At 39.9% G+C, this 23,998-nt stretch overlaps 3 protein-coding genes and 1 long non-coding RNA gene across 6 annotated transcripts; all 4 read left to right on the top strand.

Moving 5' to 3' along the window:
* Positions 1–7,716: 7,716 nt before the first annotated feature.
* On the top strand, positions 7,717–9,277 carry LOC112199498. The gene is made up of 4 exons (XM_024340510.1): positions 7,717–7,989; positions 8,082–8,256; positions 8,536–8,769; positions 8,865–9,277. The coding sequence occupies exons 1-4, from the start codon at positions 7,717–7,719 to the stop codon at positions 9,275–9,277; spliced, it is 1,095 nt and encodes a 364-aa protein (XP_024196278.1).
* Positions 9,278–12,778: 3,501 nt separating this feature from the next.
* On the top strand, positions 12,779–13,672 carry LOC112199497. Its single transcript, XM_024340509.1, has 2 exons — positions 12,779–12,803; positions 13,323–13,672. The coding sequence occupies exons 1-2, from the start codon at positions 12,779–12,781 to the stop codon at positions 13,670–13,672; spliced, it is 375 nt and encodes a 124-aa protein (XP_024196277.1).
* A 1,337-nt stretch (positions 13,673–15,009) lies between these two features.
* LOC112198422 (nudix hydrolase 14, chloroplastic) lies at positions 15,010–15,882 on the top strand. Its single transcript, XM_024339547.2, has 4 exons — positions 15,010–15,158; positions 15,287–15,392; positions 15,524–15,601; positions 15,715–15,882. The coding sequence occupies exons 1-4, from the start codon at positions 15,058–15,060 to the stop codon at positions 15,859–15,861; spliced, it is 432 nt and encodes a 143-aa protein (XP_024195315.2). The 5' UTR covers positions 15,010–15,057; the 3' UTR covers positions 15,862–15,882.
* A 5-nt stretch (positions 15,883–15,887) lies between these two features.
* On the top strand, positions 15,888–18,267 carry LOC121048875. Of its 3 annotated transcripts, none has more exons than XR_005810274.1 (5): positions 15,888–16,007; positions 16,387–16,529; positions 16,625–16,738; positions 16,947–17,981; positions 18,061–18,261. It is a non-coding gene; the product is annotated as an uncharacterized LOC121048875 (long non-coding RNA). The 3 variants fall into 3 exon arrangements; XR_005810275.1 differs by lacking the exon at positions 15,888–16,007 and having other exon boundaries at positions 16,026–16,529; positions 16,947–17,113; positions 17,284–17,981; positions 18,061–18,266; XR_002935978.2 differs by lacking the exon at positions 15,888–16,007 and having other exon boundaries at positions 16,026–16,529; positions 18,061–18,267.
* Positions 18,268–23,998: the final 5,731 nt, after the last annotated feature.

The following is a 23,998-nucleotide window of genomic DNA, read 5'->3' as shown; positions in this document are numbered from 1 at the left end:
TTCCCATTTCTGGAAATTCCTCTTCGATTCTCCCAAAACCAAGCTACCCAATTTGAAACTCTTACCTGAGATGAAAGAGGAGGAAGAGAGGAGCATTTATGACCAGTAGCGCACCCGGCTGTGGACTGACGGCGGTGAAATCTCCGGAAAACCAAGTGTGGCGAAAGGAAGAAGAAAAAGAGGAGGGGTCGGGTTGTCCTGATTTTTAGGGCTGCTTTGCTGTCTCTCTCCTCTTTCCCAAAATGGAAACCCATTTTAAAAGCCAATTTAAGAATAGTAACTTCTAATTTTGTCATAACTTTTCCGTCCAAATTCCGTTTTGAGCAAACTACGTGTCTACGAACTTGATTTTACTTGTACTAAGACGTTCACAAGGAAATTTCCTCACTTAACGGACCAAAGAAAAAGTCAACTCTTTGTCCATTGACTGTAAAATGTAACTTGTAAACTAAAAACGTAACTAAATAGTAAGCTAAGATTCTGGATTACGGGGTATTACAATCTCCCCACCTTATAAAATTTCGTCCTCGAAATTCGTACCTATCAAGCAAAAAGATGTGGGTACTGCTAGCTCATTTGATCCTCTGGTTCCCAAGTAGCTTGTTCAATCAGATGATTCCTCCAGAACACTTTAACCAAAGGTATGATCGTGTTCCAGAGTACCAGCCCTATCAATCGACAGTTCAACCCCTGTAGTTCTCAACTCAGACAATAGTGGTACTCGAACAGTCCTTAAGTATGACAATGTCATGGAGGGCTTCCTACTGAGTGCATCTGCCACCACATTAGCTTTACCTGGATGATACTCAATAGTACAATCATGGTCTTTAATAAGTTCCATCCATCTCCATTGTCTCAAATTTAAATTTGGTTGCTTGAGCACAGACTTGAAGCTTTTATGGTCGGTAAAGATCTGGCATTTGGCTCTATACAGATAATGCGTCCACAACTTAAGGGCAAACACAACGACTGCTAGCTCTAGGTCATGTGTCGGGTAATTCAACTCATGCGGTTTCAACTGTCTAGAACCATAAGCAATCACATTACCATGCTGCATTAAGACACAACCCAAGCCTTGTCTAGAGGCATCACTGTAAATCACATACTCCCCACTGTCATCAGGCAAGACTAGAATTGGAGCACTAGTCAAACTACTCTTAAGTTCCTGAAAGCTCCATTCACAATCTTCAGACCAAAAGAACCCGTCGCCTTTTCTAGTTAACCTGGTAAGAGGAGCAGCGATTCTTGAAAAGTCTTGCACAAAACGTTGATAATAACCAGCAAGACCCAAGAAACTACGAATTTTCGTCACATTGGTAGGTCTTTCCTAGTTCAACATCACTTCTACCATTTGGGGATCCACACTAACACCTGCAGCTGAAATAACATGACCTAGGAATGTCACATGGTCAAGCCAAAGCTCACACTTACTAAATTTAGCATACAACTGGTGCATCCTTAAGGTCTCCAATACGATGTTCAAGTGCTCAACGTGTAACTTATCACTCTTAGAGTAAACCAAAATATCATCAATGAATACGATCACAAAGCGGTCAAGGTACGGACGAAACACTCTGTTTATGAGGTCCATGAAAGCAACAGGTGCATTTGTCAACCCAAAAGGCATAACAAGGAACTCATAGTGACTGTAACGTGATCGAAAAGCTGTTTTGGCTACATCCTCCTCCTTAATCCGTAACTGATGATATCCTGATCTCAAATCAATCTTTGAAAATACTTTAGCACCCCTCAACTGATCAAACATATCATCAATACGGGGCAAGGGATATTTATTCCTTACAGTAACCCTGTTTAGTTTCTTGTAATCGATACAATGCCTTAAGGTACCATATTTCTTCTTCATAAACAGCACAGGTCCACCCCAGGGAGACACACTAGGTTGTATAAATCCCGTATCCGTCTTGTAACTTTATGTACAACTCCTTCAATTCAGCCGGAGCCATCCTGTAGGGTGCTTGAGAAATGAGTCTTGTACGAGGAAGTAAATCAATGGTAAAGTCTATCTCTCGCACCAGGGGCAAGCCATGCAACTCATCTGAAAAGACATCTAGATAATCACTAACAATCAAAATTTGGATAATATCCAAAACTTCCACATCTGTGTTCACCACATGGGCCAAATAAGCTTGACAACCCTTACTCAACAACTTCTTAGCAGTTAAAGCTGAGATTATGCAAGATGGGAGAACCTCCCGTTCGCCATAGATGGGGGCTATACTGTACTACAAAAACAATCCACCAGCGTATGATGCGTCCGAAGTTAATCCATTCCCAGGATTACATCAAACTCCACTAAATTAAATGGAATCAAATCCGCCTCTAAGTAAATGCCTTCTACTAATACTCCACAAAAAAGATAGACTCATTCAATTCTATGCATTTCTGCTTATGGTAAAACAACATGTCATTCTCCAGGAAGAAGAGATGAGGGCACATTAGCAATGAAAGCAAACCTCCCAGATATAAAGGAATGAGAGGCTCCAGGATCAATCAAAATGAAAGCTGGTTGGCCAAAAATAATTAACGTACCCATAATGACATTCGGTGCAGTGCGACCCTCCTACTGAGTTATTGGACGCCCTCTCTGTCCTCTACCCAACTGAGTGATGCTCCTTCCAGTCGAACCTATACGAGGACCCGTACTAGCAGCACCCACAATGGTCTGACTCACAGCCTGATCAAATGCAGTAGTAAATCCCTGGGTTAACTGAGGGTAATCCTTCTTGTAGTGGCCCCACTGACCACACTAATAACAAGTCCCCGCACCTGCCTAGCCCTGTCTTGCCTGACACTGACCTATATGGTGCCTACCGCAAGTAGCACAGTGGGGGTAGCCTCTCTGGATCGGCTGTCTACCAGAAACCCCACTGGAACCAGTAGCCCCGCCTCTGGACTGCCTCCTACCAAACTGTCCAGGTCTCCTAAAGAGTCCCCTAAAGTTCTGTCGAGTGCTAGAATCTGAGCTGCTCGGTCTACTGCTGGATGATGATGCAGAACTCGAACTAGATGCAATCCTCTTGGATGGCTCCTGGCCAGGACCACTAATCTCTAAGGGTTGGGAACCGGCCAGAACCAAGCCTCACACCACATAGCACCTTCCACAGCTGATCTGAAATCTGAGTAATCGTGAGGTACCAACCAATCCTGATAATTCTGTAGAAGACCCCCAATGAAATTCTCAACCTTCATCTTTTCTCTAGCTATCTGCTCAGGTGCATACCGAGATAAAGCAGTGAAACACTCTTGATACTACAACACAATCATCTCCTTATCCTGCTCTAACTTCAAGAAACTACCTCGTAGGCGGTGCTGCGATGCCTGATTATAGTACTAATTAGAGAACTCGATCTTGAACTCATCCCATGTCAAGGTAGTTGGGTCAAAACCCCTAGCCCTGGTACCATGCCACCACAGCCAAGCATCACCATTTAAGAAATCAATAGCCAAGGGAACTCTCCTGGCAGTTGGACAACCCAAGGACTTGAATACTCTCTCCATTCGAGTGATCCAATCCCCTGCTACGGACTCAGTCGGAGCACTGAAAAAAGTATAAGCTCCATGGCGTCTGGCACACCTCAACAATAAAATAAGAACTAGGATTAGAAAGTGCTGCCGTAAAACGCTCAAACAAACGTTCCATGGTCCATAACAACCCACGAGGGACCTGCTCATCATTACCCTCTCCAGCGGGGGAAGGGTCCCTACCTGCTCTAGGTCGTCGCCCACGATGCATTCTACCTGAAATTTCCCCAAGATTTAGTGATACCAAAGATGATTATACTAAAAGCATACACCTTAGACACTTGATATGTACATCAACACCGAAGTGCATATGATGGGGAACCGCTGCAGTTGGGTCATCACTCGGAAGGTACTGAGTACAACCAAGTATGTAAGAAAACTATAACAGGATATCGGCCAAAGAATCTAGTAACCTAGAGCTCTGATACCAACTGACAGAACCCAACCCGAGTTTCACCCCGAAACCTAAATACGAGCTTGTGAGGTCCACCTTAGGTGAAATTTTACCAAAAACTCGGCAGAACCTCCCCTAAAATAAACTACCCAAAGTTTACAAAAACATTGACATGAACATAACTAAACTCACAACCATAAATACATTCCAAATACTTACGTTCTAGGTATAAATTACATTCCAAAAATACAATTCCATCTTAACACCAACAAGGCACATATTCAAATTCTCAAGCATTAACATTCTCTAATTTAAACTGGTTATCAGAGCAGTACTGCATAATTAAGCCGATATCATACAAGGTAGGGTAAGTGATAACCTACGATCAAAACGGAAGCGCTGAATCCTATGCCCCAAGTTCCTGGACGCGACCTTGGCAAATCTGAAATCTGGGCATTTAGAAAACCAAAGGGCTCAGGGGAAAACTTTAAAAACGTTAGATTGAGTGGACGAAAATAAAGTAATTTACGAAACTAACTAATTGGATGCTTTCCCATTTCTCATTATTTAAATCCGGCATGCAGTGAGATTTATAAAAACATCTCCAAACTCATTCCCTTTGAAATCAACCTTTCGGTGAAAAACGTTCGATGACTAGGGAGGGCTACTGACTAGTCATCTCATGCCATCTAGAGGGGACTGCCACCCAGATGACTCCTCGAAAGGGGCTGCCGACCGGAAATTAAGAGGTAGTGGTTAGAGGGGACTGCCAACTAACTAACTCATGCAATCTAGAGGGGACTGCCAACCAGATGATGCACCAGAGGGCACCGCCGACTAGGTAATGTACACATGCGCCGATAATAGCTTCCCTACCAACTCAATCCTTTTAAAACTCTTTTCCTTCAACGATAAATCACATTTGAAACAATTATTTATTTTCAATTCACAAATTAAATTCCATGCTTGAAAATCCATACTGCATGCATCATTTAATTACAAAGGTTCACTCACTGGTGAGCCTCGCAGCTAATCCTACTGCCTACCAATGTCGTCCTCGTTCAAGGGCTCAGTACGTCCTGTATAATTTGGCAGCTTATAAATAACTGTAAAAAGGAAATAATTTAAAATCAAAAATTCATTCCCTTGAAAACTAATAACTCATTACTCAATAATTTCTCTAAAATTCGATTCTTCAGATTTAAAATTTATACGACTCGGATTTGGAATTCATAACGATTTCCACATCCTCAAAATTCTATTTAGCCTTCACAAGTCTCCTTCCAACTTCTTAATAAATTAAAATTCGATTTCTCAATAACAATTATAACCAATAAATTATAAATAAATTCCCTTTCCAAATTTTCCAATTTCTGTCTTAATTTTCTTTGATCCACATTCACTTCTCCGACTTCCCAACAATTGCAACTCAAAACAAAATCATAACAACGAGTACTTAACCAAGAATTTCAAAATCTTAATATTAGTAAAACTATATCCAACATCGAATTCCTGTGAAATCAAAGATAATCAAGGACTCCCACACACTAGGTACAATTCAAAAACTAAAACAAAGCAATTTGGGTGGCTGACTAAGCCTTCACGCACCACCACCAGCTGCGGCGGTGGGCATCACGGGCCACCACCCGAACACCCACAACCGGCCAAGCAAATTACACCAACACAACCTCCACAACAAGTCCAACAACAATTGTACATGGAACAACAACCAAATCCGAGCAAAAATGGTCGGAAATTAACCCAAAACCAAGAACCCGACGACTACTGTTCACATTCACAATCACCTTCGATTTTTCCTCCACCGGCCATATTAAGCTGGAAAAAGCTAGGGATGATGATTAGCATCGCCCCATCAACCAAAAACCCCAAGAAATCAGGCCGGAAACAAGAGATCGAAGCAAATCTTAGATTTCCCATTTCTGAGAATTCCTCTTCGATTCTCCCAAAACCAAGCAACCCAACTCGAAATTCTTACCTGAAATGAAAGAGGAGAAAGAGAGGAGCGTTTAATGACCGGTGGCGCGCCCGGCTATGGACTGACGGCGGTGAAATCGCCAGAAAACCAAGTGCGGCGAAAGGAAGAAGAAAAAGGGGAGGGGTCGGGTTGTCCTGATTTTTAGGGCTGCTTTGCTTTCTCTCTCCTCTTTCCCAAAATGGAAACCCATTTAAAACCTAATTTAAGAATAGTAACTTCTAATTTTGTCATAACTTTTTCGTCCAAATTTCCTTTTGAGCAAACTACGTGTCTACAAACTTGATTTTACGTGTACTAAGACATTCACAAAGAAATTTCCTAACTTAATGGACCAAAGAAAAGTCAACTCTTCGTCCATTGACTGTAAAACGTAACTCGTAAACTAAAAACGTCCTTTAGTAACGGTAACTAAATAGCAGGCTAAGATCCTAGGGTACGGGGTATTACACAGACAAATAGCGCAACTCGTCCTACTTCTATAGAGTAGAGACTTATTGCTAACATAAAGTAGTAACCTAAAAACTAGAAGTAAAAATTAAATAAGAAAATATTATAGTACTACAACGTGCAGGGGCAGATAAGAGCATAATATGTGACATTATTATTGTTAATTCCTTACATTTTGTCATTTATTTTCTCTTATTATATTGTATGAATGTTTGTTTTATTATTTTAGGATTCCTATGGAGCAATTAAAAAAAATGTGAGAAGTCATTCTCCTAACCATATTGACGTCGAGGTTGGCAAGACTGGGACTGAGATATGGTGTTTTATTGGCATATATGGCGTAGCTGCCCGTGGAGGAAGGGATCGAACTGCAATCTTAAACTGAAAAGTCATTAGATTTCTTCACAAGAAATATAGATACAATCATACAAAAGTAAAAACAAGAAATAAACTAGAAATGGATCATGAACCTTTAAACTGAATGGCCATTCAATCCAACCCTAAGTTTTCTGCACTGCATCTCAATTTTGGTATTCTTATATGGGGCAAGAACTGTATTACCGAGAGTGTGAGAGAGTGCAAGGACCTAAGCTTTATATAGAGAATTGGATATTCTGTAACCTCCCATAATGGAAACAATTCAAGTCCAAATCCCTATTGTAATTGCATATCTTTTTAGGTGAACTTAATAACCAAGTCATATTAGATTCCTACATTACTTATGAGGATACACCATAAATAAGATATCTAGTATTAAAGTCTCAAGATTCTCCAATTACTTATTCTGCATAAATTGGTAAGTTGTTGATAACTCGATGTAAACTAATGATAAAGTCCATTTTAGTCTTACACACACACATGGCGGTTGATTGAAACCCTAGCTGCCCAGGCCTGTCCTTTGCCATGGTTGATAGCAAGCGACTTCAATGAAGTATTGGTAAGAAAAGATAAGTCGAGAGGGCCTTCCCGAGCAGTGGCAGCCATGACAAAATTTTGAAGAACCATGACTGGATGTGGCTTTAGTGATATGGGCTTCATTGGCAGTTGTTTCACATGGTCAAACATGTACACAAAGGAGCATCTTGATCGGGGTTTTCAAACGATATAATGGAGAGATAGATTCCCACACAGCCGGGTTATCACCCTGAGTCCATCGGAATCTGATCATTGTCCTTTGCTCATTGAGGCATAAAAGGAATTACAGATCCGAAGAAAAATTAGCAGGCCTTTTAGGTTTGAAGAAAGTTGGTTCGGTAGGGAGGAATGTCTGAACATTATCAAATAGGAGTGGGTAATGCCTACGACAGAAAATGTTCTCCAACAAATTGGAAGTAAAATGAAGGCATTAGGGCAGAAACTAAGTGACTGGCATCGTGTTGATTTCAACAAACAACAAATTGAGATGAGAGTGATTCAGGAAAAGCTTAATGACTTGATGAGGCAGCCTCACTCGGTCCAACTGTATGAAGAACAAGGTTTGTTGCATGTTCAATATAGTCATTTACATGCCCTACAAGAGAAGTATTGGAAGCAAAGGTCTCGTGCTCTTTGGTTAAAAGAAGGAGATAGGAACACTGCTTATTTCCATAGGAAGCAAGCAATCGGAAGAGTAAGAATACAATAAGAGGACTGCTTGATGAAAACAATGGGTGGCAATCTGAACCGTGTGACATTGAAAGGTTACTGAAGTCATATTTTCAGAAAATCTTCTCAGCAGAAATTGTAAATATGGAAGCTTTGCAAAATTTGCTGATTGATGCTACACCATGCAAGGTCACAAATCAAATGAATGAAATGCTGGTAGCCCCATACATAGATGAGGAGATCAAGAGAGCCCTCTTCCAGATGCACCCATCCAAAAGTCCTGGTCCAGATGGTATGTCTCCTTTTTTATATCAAAAGTATTAGGATATTGTCAATCATGATGTTTGTCTGGCAGTGAAAAATTTGCTTACTCATGGTGATATGTGGGAAGAATCAAATTATACATATCTATGTTTAATATCAAAGATCAGTGATCCCAAGGAAGCAATGCATTTTTGACCTATAGCTCTCTGCAATGTTATTTGCAGAATTAGCTCGAAAGTTGTAGCAAACAAACTCAAAATATGGCTTCCTAAAATTGTGTCCCCATTGCAAAGTGCCTATGTTCCAGGTAGATTGATATCTGATAATACTTTAGTAGCAAATGAGGCTGCACACTTCATGCATAAGTTGAAACATCAGGATGCAAGTTTTTTCTCATTGAAGCTTGATATTTCTAAAGCTTATGACAGACTTGACTGGTCCTTCATATTTGCCATTCTGACAAGGTTGGGTTTTGCTGATCAATGGATTCAAATCATCATGAAATGTGTGACATCTGTGACATATTCTATTTTCATTCAGGGTGAGCCTTCTTCTGTAATTACTCCTACGAGAGGCATCAGACAAGGTGATCATTTATCACCTTATCTATTCATATTGTGTACAATACAAATTCAGGAGCCCTAATCTCCCAAGCTGTGAATCAACACACCATTCAGGGGCTTACTATATGTCCCCAAGCACCCACTTTGCATCATCTTTTCTTTGCAAATGACAGTATCCTATTTGGGTCTGCAACAAATGTGGAATGTGTGCAATACAAATTTATTCTTGATACGTATGAAAAAGCCTTAGGACAAAAGGTGAACTTTCAGAAAAGCAGTGTTGTCTTTAGTAATAATGTCAAGGATGACAGGCAACAAGAATTAGCTTCTATTCTTGGTGTTCAATGTGTCAAGGAGCATGACAAGTATCTGGGATTACCTATGCGGGTTGGGAGATCCAAGTCAGCTATCTTTGCTTATATCAAGGAAAAATTGACAAAAAAAATTAGTCAGTTGGAAGGCAAAGATCTTAAGTGCAGCTGGTAAAGAAATTCTTATTAAAGCTGTGGCTTAAAACTATGCCATTGTATGCAATGAACTGTTACTTATTGCCAAAGGCTCTTTGTGATGATATTCATCAACTTTGTGCATCATTCTTTTGGGGAGACACGGATAACAAGAGAAAGATACATTGGAGGAGTTGGGAGAAACTATGCCTCACAAAGCAAGAAGGTGGAATGGGGTTCAAAAATATTTATGCATACAATCTTGCTATGCTTGGCAAACAAGGATGTAGATTGTTGTCCAATCCTCACTCTTTAATTGCAAGACTGTACAAGGCAAAGTATTATCCCAGCTGCTCCTTTTGGGAAGCTGAGTTGGGGGACTCCCCATCTGTTACGTCCCGTATCTCAATTTACCGATTTACTAGTCATTTGGACGGTAAACAGCAATTACTTTCACTTTTTACCTTGTTTGATACTTTTAGTGGCCCTAAATGTTGACTTTTTGTTCGGGTCAAAATTTGAGAAAATTTTCTTCTAGAAAGTCGTAGAGGACGTTAAACCGAGTTTGTGCATATGTGATACGTAAAAATTAGAGTTCGTATGCAAAAGTTATGGATGAAATATGTAAAATTACTATTCATGATAAGTTTCTATATAAATGGAAAGTTATTGTGGTAGGTTTCCATTTGGGGAAACCTACGCACTCAGTAACTCTCTCTCTTCGTCCCCGAGCTGTCTCTCTCTCTCCTCTGCAACTCCTGCATTCTCTCAAGTCCGGCCACTTGGGAGTGAGCCGCGGCCATCATTCTCTTCCTCTCCTCTTCCTGGACTCGCCTGCAGTAGTAGCTCGCCGAGTCTTAGCCGGAAAACCAAGAACCAAGATCAAGAACCTTACTGTAGCAGGTTTGAGTCAATGCCGGTATCTTCCAATTCCGGCCACCTCCGGCGATAAACCTTAGTCCATTGGAAGCTCCTTGAGACGTAGATGATGCTCTTCAAGTATTTGGCAGCGATTTGAAGCGTGGAGGAAGAATCGAAGGTTTGAATTTTTATCTCATTGTTCATAATAAGGGTTTACTGTGTTCATAATTGTTGAGGCAGTTCTAGTTGTTTTTTGGCTTGGCGGTAGTTGAGAGAAGTGTTTAGGAGGTTGAGATAAAGCTGCTGCCAAAATTTAGTGGCCATCAGAGGTGGTGGCCGGCGGCCCGTGGGAGCCACGTGCTGCCACTGTGGGAGGCAAGTGGCAAAGCGTAGAACAGTGATTTAACTTCTATTTTTAGCTAGTAAAATCCTATATTTGATGTAGAGCTTATATATGTGAATTTGGTGAAGATTGGAGAAGTTTTTAATCGATTATGAATTTCTGAAAATTTATAATTTCGATTATCGATTTACGAAAATCTGACCGTCGAATTTCTCTCGAATCTGCCCTAGAACTTGTAAATTAATGAAATGGTGTTAGTGGTAAATTTTGGGTTGAATCGGAGAAGGAAATGGAGATGTGGACGTAAGAGGATTGATATTGGAATCATACTTATTTGCTGAATTGTTATTCACGGAATATATTTGTGTACAGGGCGCTATACCGAGTTACCGCTCGACGAAAAAAACATATGTATGCATGGTCGCCTAAATAGTACTGTGAGTGGACTTTTGTTTTAAATAATTGATGCGGCCATTTATTTCTCGAATTAATGCTCTATTTAATTATCATATTACATTTTGAGCATATGATTTGATCTTGGAATTTGATATCAATTTATCTCATGGATTTACTTGAATTGATGATCTTTGAAAATTGATTTTCTATCTTGATTATGATTTGGGAAATGGAATTGTGATTCAAATTATTGTTTTAAATTATCGACCATATTAATCGGATCTAAATATGTATTTGTTATATCGTTTGGATTTTCGAATTGAAGTTTGCTACGCTCGATTTTAAATTTGTGATTTATCGAAGAATATTTTCCGAGGTGGTCTCCGGAATTAATTATATTTCTATTCGTCGATTTGTGATTTCTGAAAGATTGTTAAAATGGGATTTCGATGGAGATATTTTTCTTATTTATTTATCCACTTTCGGTTTTGGCATTAGGAATGCCTTAATGATGATTTTGGATTTGATTTTGTTTCTGATTTACGATTTATAATTTGATCTCGCCTATTTTGTTATGAATTTGAGAATATTTTGGCGTGCGGGGCCACGTCATTGGAATATACTTATTTTTCTCGTGGGATATTGGGGAAGCTTTATGGATTTATGGATTTACTGGTTTTCGATTATTTTCTTCACCATACTGGGGTCGTTCTATAGTGTCTCCTCCTCACTTTGTGTTTGTGAGTGGCAGTCGAGGTGATTTATTCTCCTCCTCACGTGAGTGGTAATCGAGGTTATTAGTTCTCCTCCTCACACAATCTATGTGTGAGTGGCAGTCGAGGGTAGAGCCTAAGAGGCTCCTTTACCCGTATGGTGATATTTCTTCCCCATATCCTATTATTACTTGACTAGCGGGGCTAGTCTGATTTCTCTTAACCAGCGGGGCTGATATGTTTTCACGAGATTTTGAATTTAAAGAAATACGTTTTATAAACATTGCGTGCATCGAGGTTTTATAATTTTAAATACGTGGGAAAATATTCAAGTTTGCTTCTTTTAAATTATCTTGATTATTTATTTTTGTCCACTCACACTTACGTGTTTTTCAATACTTTCCCCTAGGCCCTTCGGTTTCAAATGCCTAGTTTGCAGGCTAGACTGGTTGAGGTCGGGCGTACATAGAGTTGAGGCATAGTTGTCAATGCTTCCGCATTGTAGGATATGTCGATCCTTCACCCTCTTTACTTTTATTTCTATTATACTTTTTGTTTTAGAATTGCTCTAATAACTTGTGGGATTAATATTATTAAGTTGAGATTTGTGTATTGTGAATTGGAAGATATTGTGATTTGGGGAGCAGGGTGGCTCCAAATGATGAATTGCTTAGAAGTGTGAATGTCTTTTTACAGGTTTTGGGTAGTTAATTTTTAGGGGAAGTTTCGCCAAATTTTTGGTAGAATTTCTTATAAGGTGGGCCCCGCAAGGCCACTTCGGATTTCAGGGTGAAATTCGGGGTTGGTTCTGTCACCATCCTTCTCTTGGAGAAGTGTTTTAAGCAGGCAGGCCGATACTCAAAGTTGGGATACAGTGGTGCATTGGAAATGGTGCTTAAGTTAATATTTGGAAGGACAAATGGATTCCCAATTGCCAGCAATTTTTGATTCAGAAACCTCCAAATTGTGTGTTTGAGTTAGTCTCGGACTTTATTGACTCAAACATAAGACAATGGATCCCAGCTGCGGTGCATGCAATATTCCCACCTGACGTTGCTCAGGAAGTGCTTTGCATCCCTCTTAGCAGAAGAAATCTATGTGATAAACCTTGTTGGAGTCTGAAAAAAACAGGTTTCTATTATGTTAAAACTGCTTATTGGATTGCTAGAGTAAAAGTGTTAGAGCATGTGCTAACCTCTACATCTCAAGGTGATCTGTATAAAGAGTTATGGCAGAAGATTTGGAAGGCAAAGGTACCTGGGAAGGTTCAAATTTATGTTTGGCGTGCTTGCTCAAATCTCCTCCTTACACGAGTCAAACTTAGTACTAAAGGGTACACAAGTGATCTGCATTGTCTTTTATGTTCTCATGCATACGAAGACACTTCCCATGTCTTCTGTGAATGCCTTATAACAACTGCCATTTTAAATGCATCCCCTTTTAATTTGGGAAGAAGTTTGCTACCTCGGTTGGACTTTAAAGAGTAGCTTCTAGACCACGCTTTGCATCTAAAGAAGGAGTTGTTTGCCAAACTCCTAATGATCATTTGGACCTTGTGGAAGAATAGGAATAATATGATGTGGAATAATACAAAACAGCTGAGACTTTAGTACTTAGCCCGTTAGCTTGGCTGGAGGAATTTGGAAAAGCACAACAGGTAGACCAACCTGTTCATCCAAAATAGAAGCAAGTCTGGAAACCGACAGGCCCAGGTAATTGGAAACTAAATGTTGATGGTAGTTTCCTCCCAAATATTTCTCATGGGGGTGTAGGAGGTGTTTTGAGTGATGATGCAAGACAGTTTCGAGCCTCATTTGCTGCCCCAATTCCAGCTGTTGCTTCTGCAAGACAAGTAAATCTGTGTGCTATCAAGGAGGGCTTGAAGATGGTAGCTGCGATGCAGGTTAACAATGTCATCATCGAAACAGATTGTCTGGAAGCGGTTTCTAGTATTGCTGCCGTACAATTCACTTATGTCGATGAGGAAGGATTAATTGATGACATTCGTCAGGAACTCACCCACAGAACTGACATTATAGTGCAACATAATTCACGTGTTTGCAACCGTGTAGCCCACTATTTAGCTAATGTAGCTTATGGAGCTAGTCATGGCTCTATTTAGTTTGTTAAACCTCCGGATTTCATTGAGGAAGTACTAAAATATGATTGTAATCACTTGAGGTAGCTTTTACCTCTATGAATGAAATATTTTTAAGTCAATTTTTTTCTTCTTAAATTAGTTAAATGCACATGAGAGGCATGTGCAACGTTTTAAGGAGCATAGATCTAAAGATGCAATTTGCATGTGTTTTGCATAGATATGGGCACGGGCATGGGCTCGGCCCGGCAAAATTTTTTTCTAGGCTAGAGACCGGCCCCTTTTTTTCAGTCCGAGCCTAGAATAAGGGTAAGTCCCAACAGGGACCGAAAAATTAAAGGACCAGGCCTAACAACTTCTGGCCCAAAAATCAATCTCTGCTTTCATTGCCATTTTACAATTCCTCCAATCCCAGAAAAGAACCAGCAACAAACAGACTCAATTCGCAACTACGTACATACTAATTTGCTAATCCTGACCAAAATTTTGTAGCATAGTTGATGAGTTGAGGAATTCCATAATTCACTCAAGAGCTTGGAAACGACAGAAGCATCAAATGAACTCTATCAGGGACAATACCAATAAACACTCATTGTTTTGAATAAGATTGGATCTTAAATTCATCAGCAGCTCCAACAAATCCTTGTTCTTCCTTCTTCTTTTTTTGATCTCACTACTAGAATTATGCCATCAGACATCACCACTATTAAATCGGTCAGAATTGCAAGCGATGTAAAAATACATCCTAACATCGGCTTATGAAATATCGATTTCTATTGTGATTATAAACATCAGTCGTTAAATTAACTGATGTGTAAAGTCTCGTTCAAAATTTTTGAAAAAACGCGGAGGGACTAAGTTGAAAATTTCAGAAACGCGGGTGGACCAAAATATTCATTCCCCCCCAACACTTAACTTTTTTTCACTTGTCTGAAACTTTTGAACCCTAATTACTAACTCTCACTTCAACTCCAGCGCGCCTCCTTCTTCGCGTAGACCTCATTCTCCAACCTGACCCTCTTTCCCCTCCATCTCCACCTCCGACCATCACCTCTCTCTCTTCTCCTTCTCTCTTGCTCCCTTGTCTTTCCAAACCCTACTCTATCTCTCTCTCCCCCTCCCTCCCTAGCTCACACAAATCGAGCCATGGCTACTCCCAGGCTTCTCAGTCCTCCTGAGCTCCAAAAATCCTCACGCACCACCACCGCTCCGCCGCCACCCTAACCCGAATCCAAACCCTGCTCCAAACCCACCACCGGCGAACCCTTCATGGACCTGATGGTGGTGATCTCTTGGTCAGATGTCTCTCTCATGTTCTCTCTCTCCGTCGTCGGCCGCTAGGGGGTGGATCCGTGGGTTGGCTTCCCCTTTCATCTAGTCCCACTGAGGTTGGATCCTTCAGCTGCAAAATGTCATCTGACTCATCACCACCATTAACTTACTCCATTACTCTATCCTGTCAACCCGTCCAGATCGTCGCTGCCCCCCATATCTCCGATTCCGATTTCAGGCGAGTCAAAGTTGCACTTTGTTTTTACTTTTTAGAATGTTGTGGTTTTTGGTATTGTTAAGACCCAGTTATAAATAGAGTCATAGAGACGTTGAATTAAGTAGTTTATAGTCTATGGCATCTTGCAGGAGTGCTATCGATTCTTCTTTGTTTAAGCAGTGGCTGAAGAACACCCAGAGTGAAAATGGGATTTTACACGGCGGTTCCATGTCTCTTACACGAGTTCTAATTCAGGTAGCTCATTCCATTCAAGTGGGTTAATTGGTTATTATGATTTCCTCATCAGTTGACAGAGTTGTCAGTAATAGGCTTATATATCATATCACTTTAGTCGTTTCTAATTCTTTGATTGATATTTTGGGTAAGGAGTGGATATGTTCGGGAAGCACATTGGTTTTCTGAAATTCCAAGCAGATGTATTCGATAAACAAACAGGGAAAAAGGTAAATCCATCAATGTCAATCAGTTGCGTGGATTGTCTTGAAATTCTACTTTGCTTCATCTATTATTTTTTTTATTCTTTTTTTTTTTCCTGTATGAACTTAAACATACTTAGGTTCCAGGTATTGTGTTTGCAAGAGGAGCAGCTGTAGCTGTGCTTATCCTTTTGAAGTCAGAGGAGATGACGTATGCTGTTCTTACTGAGCAGGTAGATATTTGTTTTGGTTTTTGCAACAAGCGTTACAATGCTGTACTTATCTAATGATCTCATGCATCCCTAACATTTGACAGAAATGATTACATTTTATTTCCATCTATTCAAACCCTGTGGGAAGGATTATATTGGAGTTGCCTGATAGAATGTTGGATGTCGACAAGGGTGATTTTCTTGGAGCTACAATCCGTGAGGTCTCTCTCTTTCTCTACTTGCTCAATTGTAATATGATATACACGTGTACACGAGCTATGCTTTCAGTTTTGGTTCTGAGCGGATAATTGTTCCATTATATAGTGGTTGATTATTGTTCAGTGTTGATGTATATCTTCCTCTAAATTATCATCATCATCCTTGCTTTTGTTTCATATGTCGGGGTTCACAGTCGCATAAGTTCTATAGTTCCGTCCATTTCTATTATGGTCTTCAACCTGCTACTGCTAAAACTAGCTCTATGTTGTGTATTCTCATATAGGTGTGCTTTTCCCTGTGTATTCTCATCTAGGTGCGACTCTCTCTCTGTCGCTAGTTCCTCAATAAAATCACTGTAGTTTCTATACATGTATACTGTAGTTAATTAAATATGAGGTATAGAGGATGGAGTGAGGTGGTGGAGTGATGGACTTCACCAAGCAGTTGAAGCAAAAGAAGTTTTGTCGATTCAAAACGAAACTGTAACTCTGGCATCTATTAGCTACCAAAACTTCTTTCTCCAGGTAGGATTCTATCTCTCACCTCATTGAGTATCACATCTCAAAAAAAATTTTGTTCTCTTCGAAGTGTTTATTTATTTATATATTATCTATGACAGTTTCCAAAACTTTGTGGAATGACTTGAACTGCAGCAACTGAAAGCACAGAATTTGAAAGCATATACAAGCTTAAAGTTACAATTGTCCCCACAAACAAGCCTATGATAAGAAAGGTCGGGTTTGCTGGTTTAGCTTGCCATAATGCAGTGCACTGCTGTTTTTAAATCATATCCTTAATCTCATAGCAAGAATTTAAATGGTTTGAGCTGAATATTCTATAATAAGGAGATTTGCACAAGATATTCTAGTACACCTTTTTACATTACTTACCTTATGCGTTGGCTTTCAAGTTTCTTACAATCTCTTCGTTTTCCTTCTCAGGATGAGTTTGATGTATTTTCAGGGCAACTAAAGGTAAATGCCTGGCAGTTGTAGTAGAGATTTCTAGAATGCACAAAACAATTCGCCCTGTACTTGTTGGCACAACTAGTGTTGAGCAGAGTGACTCATTGTCTGAGCAGTTGCAAGAAGTTGGCATTCCCCATGAGGTGTGGTCTCATTCATCCTTTTGGTTTAAGTTGATTACTGGGGGAGTTTGAAATAGAATTAAATAATTTAATGAAAACTGTGAATTTAATTCTTTACTTGTACTTTTATCTCGAAATTGTGGCACAAAGTGGTCGTCTAGGGGCAGTTGATATTGTAACCAATATGGCAGATCGAGGAACAGTCATAATCCTTGGTGGGATCTTGAATTTATGGTGAGGTTGCGTGAGATGCTTATGCCAAGGTAACACCTGAGCTTCATAATAATTGGTTTTACTTACACATGAGACGTTCTGTTCTGTTTTACACACGAGAATTGATGGAGTTAATGTTATGTATTGAATACTATTAATTCAATGTTATGACTTCTATTCTACTTTAGAGTATTAAGGCTAGCGTACTCTAGAGAGAAGAAGCCGTTTATATGAGTTACATACTTTAGATTCCAGCAGCTAAGAATTTATATTTTTGAGCATCCTGCAGGTTTTCTTTACTAAGGTTCTAACCACATTTCATTTTGTTATAATATTCTTGCATAGTTGTAAAACTAACTGAAGGAGGTTATGTCTAATGAAAAAACTTTCACCGAAAAAGTCCTGGGAGATGTGCTTTGTCTTTGATCTTGATATGTAGATGATTATTACTTTAGCTAGGGAAGTTTAGATATGGCAGACTTGCAGTTTTCAATGATTTTATCATCTTGAAACTCAGAATGGTTTTTTTCAGGTTAATGAAAAGCTATTCCCATGCAAACTATTCAATGAAAAGACCAAGTTAGCTGAGGAAGCTGTGAATTTAGCTGAAACTTGGGGTCAGAGATCATTGACGGAGCTAGAAGCAGAGGAGCGACTTTCTTACTCTTGCGAAAAGGTGAAACTTTGAAACTTGTCTGAAATTTACATGTTATATATTTTCTGAATGGAATTAATTAAATATATGCCTTTGTTAGGGACCTGCTTTGGATGAAGTGATATATACCCCAAATCTCAATTATTCAACTCAGTGCAGGTATATTATTCTTTTCCAACCTTTGGGGACTGTCAAGTTCGGGACATGCTGAGTATTGGGTGTTTTTAGTGGTTCTCACTGGTAGTTACAGGATTGTCTGGAGTTACTTTGAACCGAGTTTTGTGAGACATTTTATAGAATGGAAATAGCATAGGGCTATTGGTTCGATATAACGTAGTAGCAACCTTACATCTGGAATGAACCATATGTGATATTATTAATACGTTATATCAACCTTACATCTGGAATGAACCATATGTGATATTATTAATTTGGAACTGAAATCAAAACTCACAGAGAATGTTAATGTTTGAATGTACCATGCATGTGTTGTTAATGTAACTGCCCTTTTATCACTCTCTCTTTCTATTACATGCATGTTGCTGTCTTAATTGATTGAACCTAGTCATGCATTGTCAAAATATACTTTATCAAGGAGAGCAACAGACATCTCGAGTAATAGACATCTCCTTTGATTGTTTGTGCAAGTGCTTCGTCTTCTTATTAGAGTGTGTCAAAATTTGCCTTCTCTAGATTACTTGGGCATTTGTCAGTGTCTCATGAAGAGATGCGCATTAAAGTGGTTGAGTAGTTACAAACCTCATTATATATTCTGACTAGCAATATGATTTTGAGTGAGGGTAGATTTTGTTTAACCCTTTTGTAATAGATGTAGTGATTGCAGCAGTTGTGAACAAAACTGCAGTAGTATTTTCTAGTCTTGCTTTGTAATAGGTTGGAGTTTTATTCTGCCTATTTTGTGAATTTTCAAGGATAATGATTTTGGATAGAAATTAAAAGAATACCTCAATATTCAAATTTCTCTTGTCAAATGTGGATTGTATTTCCAGCTGCAGCTACATATTTTGTGGACATCATCCCCTCTTTAAAGAATATGATGTATATATAAAGTTTAAATCAGTTATAACCATAAAAACTGATGTCCACTAAGAGAAATGCATCAGTTTTAAAATGAAAATCGATATCCCATTAACCACTGGAGATCAAATTACTATGTTGGAATCGATGTGCCACAAACTAGTGCACATCGTATTTTAGATAGAGATCAATGTTCAGTATAAGTATTGTCATCGATGAAGACTAGAAAACCGATGTTATGAAAATCTACAGACATCATTTTTTTTAATGATCCGATATATTATAAAGTATTAGACATCGTTATTTTACTGGAATCGATGTATTATAAGATAATTGACATCGTTTTTTTTTCTAGAATCTGATGTTAATGTAAGTAAACATAACGGTTCATACAATATTAAATTGTGTATACTTAATCTGAAATCGTAGGATATGAGGTAAATTACCCGTCAAAATCATGAACAACAAGAAAGGTTCATGGGAACATATGTGTGAAACAGTGTCAGTCATCGATTTTAAATGAATAACGATGTTAAAATGCATAGTTGTGCTGTAGGATATATATTTCTTTACGCATTAAAGACAATAAGATGAGGGTTTGACAATATATAAACATACAAGTTTGTTATCATTTAAATGTATTTACATCGATTTATAATGAGGAATCGATGTGTATAATGATACTAGACATCGGCTAAAAACCAATGTCTGGATTTTCCGGACCTTTCTCATCACCCACTAAGACATCGGTCGGAATTCTTTTTCTCATCGGTTTTTGGCCGATGTCTGAGGGCATTTTTCTAGTAGTAACCTATACAAAACATAAAAGTTCTAATCTTTTATGCGCCCAATTAGTTAAGAAGAGAGAAGAAAACAAAAAGGGAGGCTTTGATCTGATGGGGAGGGAGGACTAGGAAAAGAAGGGAAAAAAAGAAAAAAAAAAGAAGAGAGGAGGCGTATGAGGAGAAGAAGAAGATCAGAAGAGAGAAGAAAAAAAAGAGGGAGGGAGGAACAAGAACTCAAGAAGAGACGGGAAAAAAAACGGAGAAAAGAAGAAAAAAGTCAAAGCATTTACACCTGACTTCGGGCCTTTTTATTTATTTATTTATTTTAAGGCCTGGGCCCGAACTATTATATAAGGTTTTCAGGCGGGCTTTGTACTACTGTCAAATTTTTTCTTAATGCCCAGACCATTCGGGTTTCGGGCTGCATGTCTGACCCTAGTTTTGCACATGTAAACACAAAAGGAGAAAATTAGCAGAGATACATGTGACTTGAATGTGTGACGTTAAATGAACATGTGCAAAACACAAGGAAGTTTTAAACTCAGCAAAGGCATGTGGATATGCACATGGAGACGCAAGGGAGGTTTCCTAAACTTTTTAGAAGATGGTTTCCGTGTTGACTCAGGAATCCAAAATCAATTTGGATTTCAAAACCTTATTGGACAAGAAGAACTCTTGATCATTCAAGAAAGCTCTAGAAGATGTTATTGGCGTCATAAGCTAGTAGGATTCAAGTTGGAAATCGTTTTTAAGAAGGAGAAAGAAATAATTATCAAATTTGTATTCATACTCAAATAAAGCTTGTTTTGCCGAGAGAAATCTAGAAGATTATGTCGTCCAAAGCAAGACAAGTCCATCTTGGTTTACATGGTGCATACCATAAATATAGTATCGATGGAAAAAGTCAATTTTGCCCCAAAAACTCTAACAAAATACTTAAACTTACGTATACCATATTTTACTCATAGAACTTCGATTTTAGCATGCCACATATCAACGGATTCGATTTAACGTGCTCTTTAAATTTCATGAAAGAAGTTTCCTCGAAAAATGAATCGAAGAAAAAGTAGACTTTGGAGGTCTCCCTAAATGTTCGAAATAAAGATAAAAGTAAAGATTTCACTCATTTATTATCCATATGACTAGTAAACAAGTCACTCTGGATACAGATTGTAGTAAGTTTACTCTTGTGTCTCAGGTTCTAATGTCCCCAAAGGTGCAAGGAGTGGCTCAAATGTGTGGCGTGTGCTTTATGTAAGGGCATGCAACCGATCAATGCCCTCAACTGATCGAAAATGGTTCAAGGATGTATTGTCAAGAGGTTGAGCCTCCTTGGTTAGATGAAGTTATTACTGCTGAAGCATATAATGGGGGGTGAAATTTGCACACCCAATATTGCAAACCACTCACCCTTCTATTATTTTAATAATATTTTACCTCACATCTCTTTTGACTTCCTGTTAATGTTTGTGACCAAAGAGTCTAATTAACGTTAAAGATAGAGAGTAAGAGAGAGAGACACACACATAAGAAGTATAATGGTTCGTCTCCCGCCTTAGCGGGAAACTACGTCCACTTGAAAGCTTAACTAGTGTGTTTGGGCCTTGCGGCCCAAAGGAGATTACAAGAGATATTGTAATGGGATGGATTTTCAGTGGGAAGAGGGGTCCCTTTTATAGGTAAGGGAACCCCTCTCCTTTACATTTTCTTAGATGTGGGATACAAAACCACTATTCTAGTCTTAGAAAGCATGTTGGCAAGGCCGGGAAGGTGGCTTCCCAACGAGGTATTGGCCGCTTCAGACTACCATAGGGTAAGTTGTATGTCGGGCTAAAGTATGCATGTCGCGGTTGGCCTCACCATGGATTGTGGGCCCCCCTAAAAGGGTGTTACTTATGCTTGATGAGATAGCAAACTAGCTTGCTAGTAGATGTATCTACAAGTCCCCGAAGTCCCCAAGTAAGAAGAGCTTCTTGGTTGGGGATTTATAAAATGGATGTCATCAAGCATAAGTAACGTCCGGGCGGCACTGAGCCCCTACAAGTCCCCGAACTCCCTAAGCATGTAAAACAAATATAGGAACATGCGCACGTAGGATGCTTGTTGTATTAGGAAACGTATGTGAGTTGCATTGCTATGCATTGGCATATACGAATGTATGAGGTGCATGATACATGTCGATGTATACATGTGAATGACGTCGAGTACCATCGATTATGACGTATAAACTTGAGACCACTTATGGTTGTGTGAACATATCACGAATAAGCATATGAATAGCATATGATACGCGCGGTGCTCGCAAGAGGACTAACGAGGTCGAGTTGACCAGGTTACACTCGGTGTAAGTTGCATGAGTGTCGTGAAGGCAAGCGCTTGTAATTCGTGAACGATGAATACGCGAACGCTTGTGTTTGTTTGGTTTTCGCTCTTATAAATGGAACGTGAAAAGAATTCGATTTGTGGCAAACAACAAATGGTAGAAGAATTTAATGTTCCATTAATGTGTACTATTTCGAGGGGATATGAGTGTAAAGCTCGAGAATGCCGGGAAGGCGTGAGCATAAAACTCGGTGTTGCCTGGAAGGCATGAGCAGGAAGCTTGAGGGTGCCGTGAAGGCGTGAACGTGAAAGCTCTAGAATGCTGGGAAGGCGTGAAGGCGTGAGCGTGAAGCTCGGGGGAGCCAAGAAGGTGTGAGAGGGAAGTGGGAAGCCGGGAAGGCGTGAGAGGGAAGCTCGAGGGTGCCGGGAAGCTTGAGGGAGCCGGGAAGGCGTGAGTGCAAAGCTCGGGGGTGCCGGAAAGGCATGAGTGGGAAGCTCGAGGGTGCCGGGAAGGCGTGAGCGGGAAGATCGGGGGAGCTGGGAAGGCGTGAGTGTGAAGCTTGGGAGAGCCGGGAAGGTGTGAGAAGGAAGTGGGAAGCTTGCGGGTGCTAGGAAGGAGTGAGCGGGAAGCTCGGGGCTGCCGGGAAGGCGTGGGAGGGAAGCTCGGGGATGTCGGGAAGGCGTGGGAGGGAAGTTCGTGGGTGCCGGAAAGATGTCAGAGGGAAGCTCAGGGGTGCCGGGTAGGCGTGAGCGTTAGAGCTCGTGAGCGGGAAGCTCAAAGGTGCCGCAGAGGCTTGAGCGTGAGAGCTCGTGAATTGGAAGCTCGAGGGTGCCGAGTAGGCATGAGCGTTAGAGCTCGAGGGTGCCGTAGATGCATGAGCATTAGAGCTCGTGAGGACGGAGCTCGGGGATGCCGTGGAGGTGGAGGGCGTTAGGTAGCGAACCTAATCTTTGATACCTAAGCATTGGGGGTCAACCACCTGATCAATGGCTGCCGTGGGCTACGTTAACCGGTCCCTTTACTCTTTCCCGGAGGAGCAAAGCTTGACTACAATGTCGCGTAGCTGTCATTGTCATTATGAGGCGTTGTCTTATCGCATGGCGGTTGGTCATAGACCATAGCCTTGTGGAGTCTAGACCCGTTTAGGTCTCTTTCCCATGCGGAAAGTTTGACACCATATTTTTACATATAGAGTATATGTAAAGTTTGTAATTGTATGAACAATGACAAATAAATATAGCAAGTAATAATATATGGATCTTATGACCATGTAATATGCACAATAGATAGTGGCAAGTGTGATGGGTGTCCATATAAAATTTTGAAAGTAGCTTCTGATGAAAGTTATGAAGCATTGTGAACTTAGAGCTTAACTAAAGCATGTTGGATATGTTTGAGCGAGTTAGGTTATGTTCGAGCAAGTTGGGTGTAGTTGAGCAGATAGACGATGTGCGAGCATGCGGGGCGTGGCCCAAGCAAGTCGTGGCCATGCTCGATACCCAAGCGAGTCGTAACCGTTGCAAGTGTTTATCCGTGCATGTTTAATTAAATCATAAGTGTCACAAGCTTCTAGATGTGGCATAGTTTGTTTAAGTGAGTGTCACATTAAATTGATTTAAGCATGGCATGTGTATAGCATGTACTTGTAGTAAAATTGCTAAAAATATTTTTGCATTTTGTAAACATGCATAGAGATCATTGAGATCGATATTTGAAGCATGGCATATCTAGCATGTATGGCCTAGAAAGTGTTGACAAATCTAAGAAATTTTGTAGACATGCTTTTAAAAGTAGTAAAAGCATGTCAATGGCTCTAATTGCAAGAGCGTAAAAGATCGATAAGATATAGTTACTTATCTTATGCCGATTTAGAGCGAGTTGGCGTTAGAATT

Source organism: Rosa chinensis, chromosome 4 (genome assembly GCF_002994745.2).
Source record: "Rosa chinensis cultivar Old Blush chromosome 4, RchiOBHm-V2, whole genome shotgun sequence".
In the NCBI taxonomy this organism is placed as follows: Eukaryota; Viridiplantae; Streptophyta; class Magnoliopsida; order Rosales; family Rosaceae; genus Rosa; species Rosa chinensis.
This window is presented reverse-complemented; position numbering and strand designations above follow the sequence as displayed.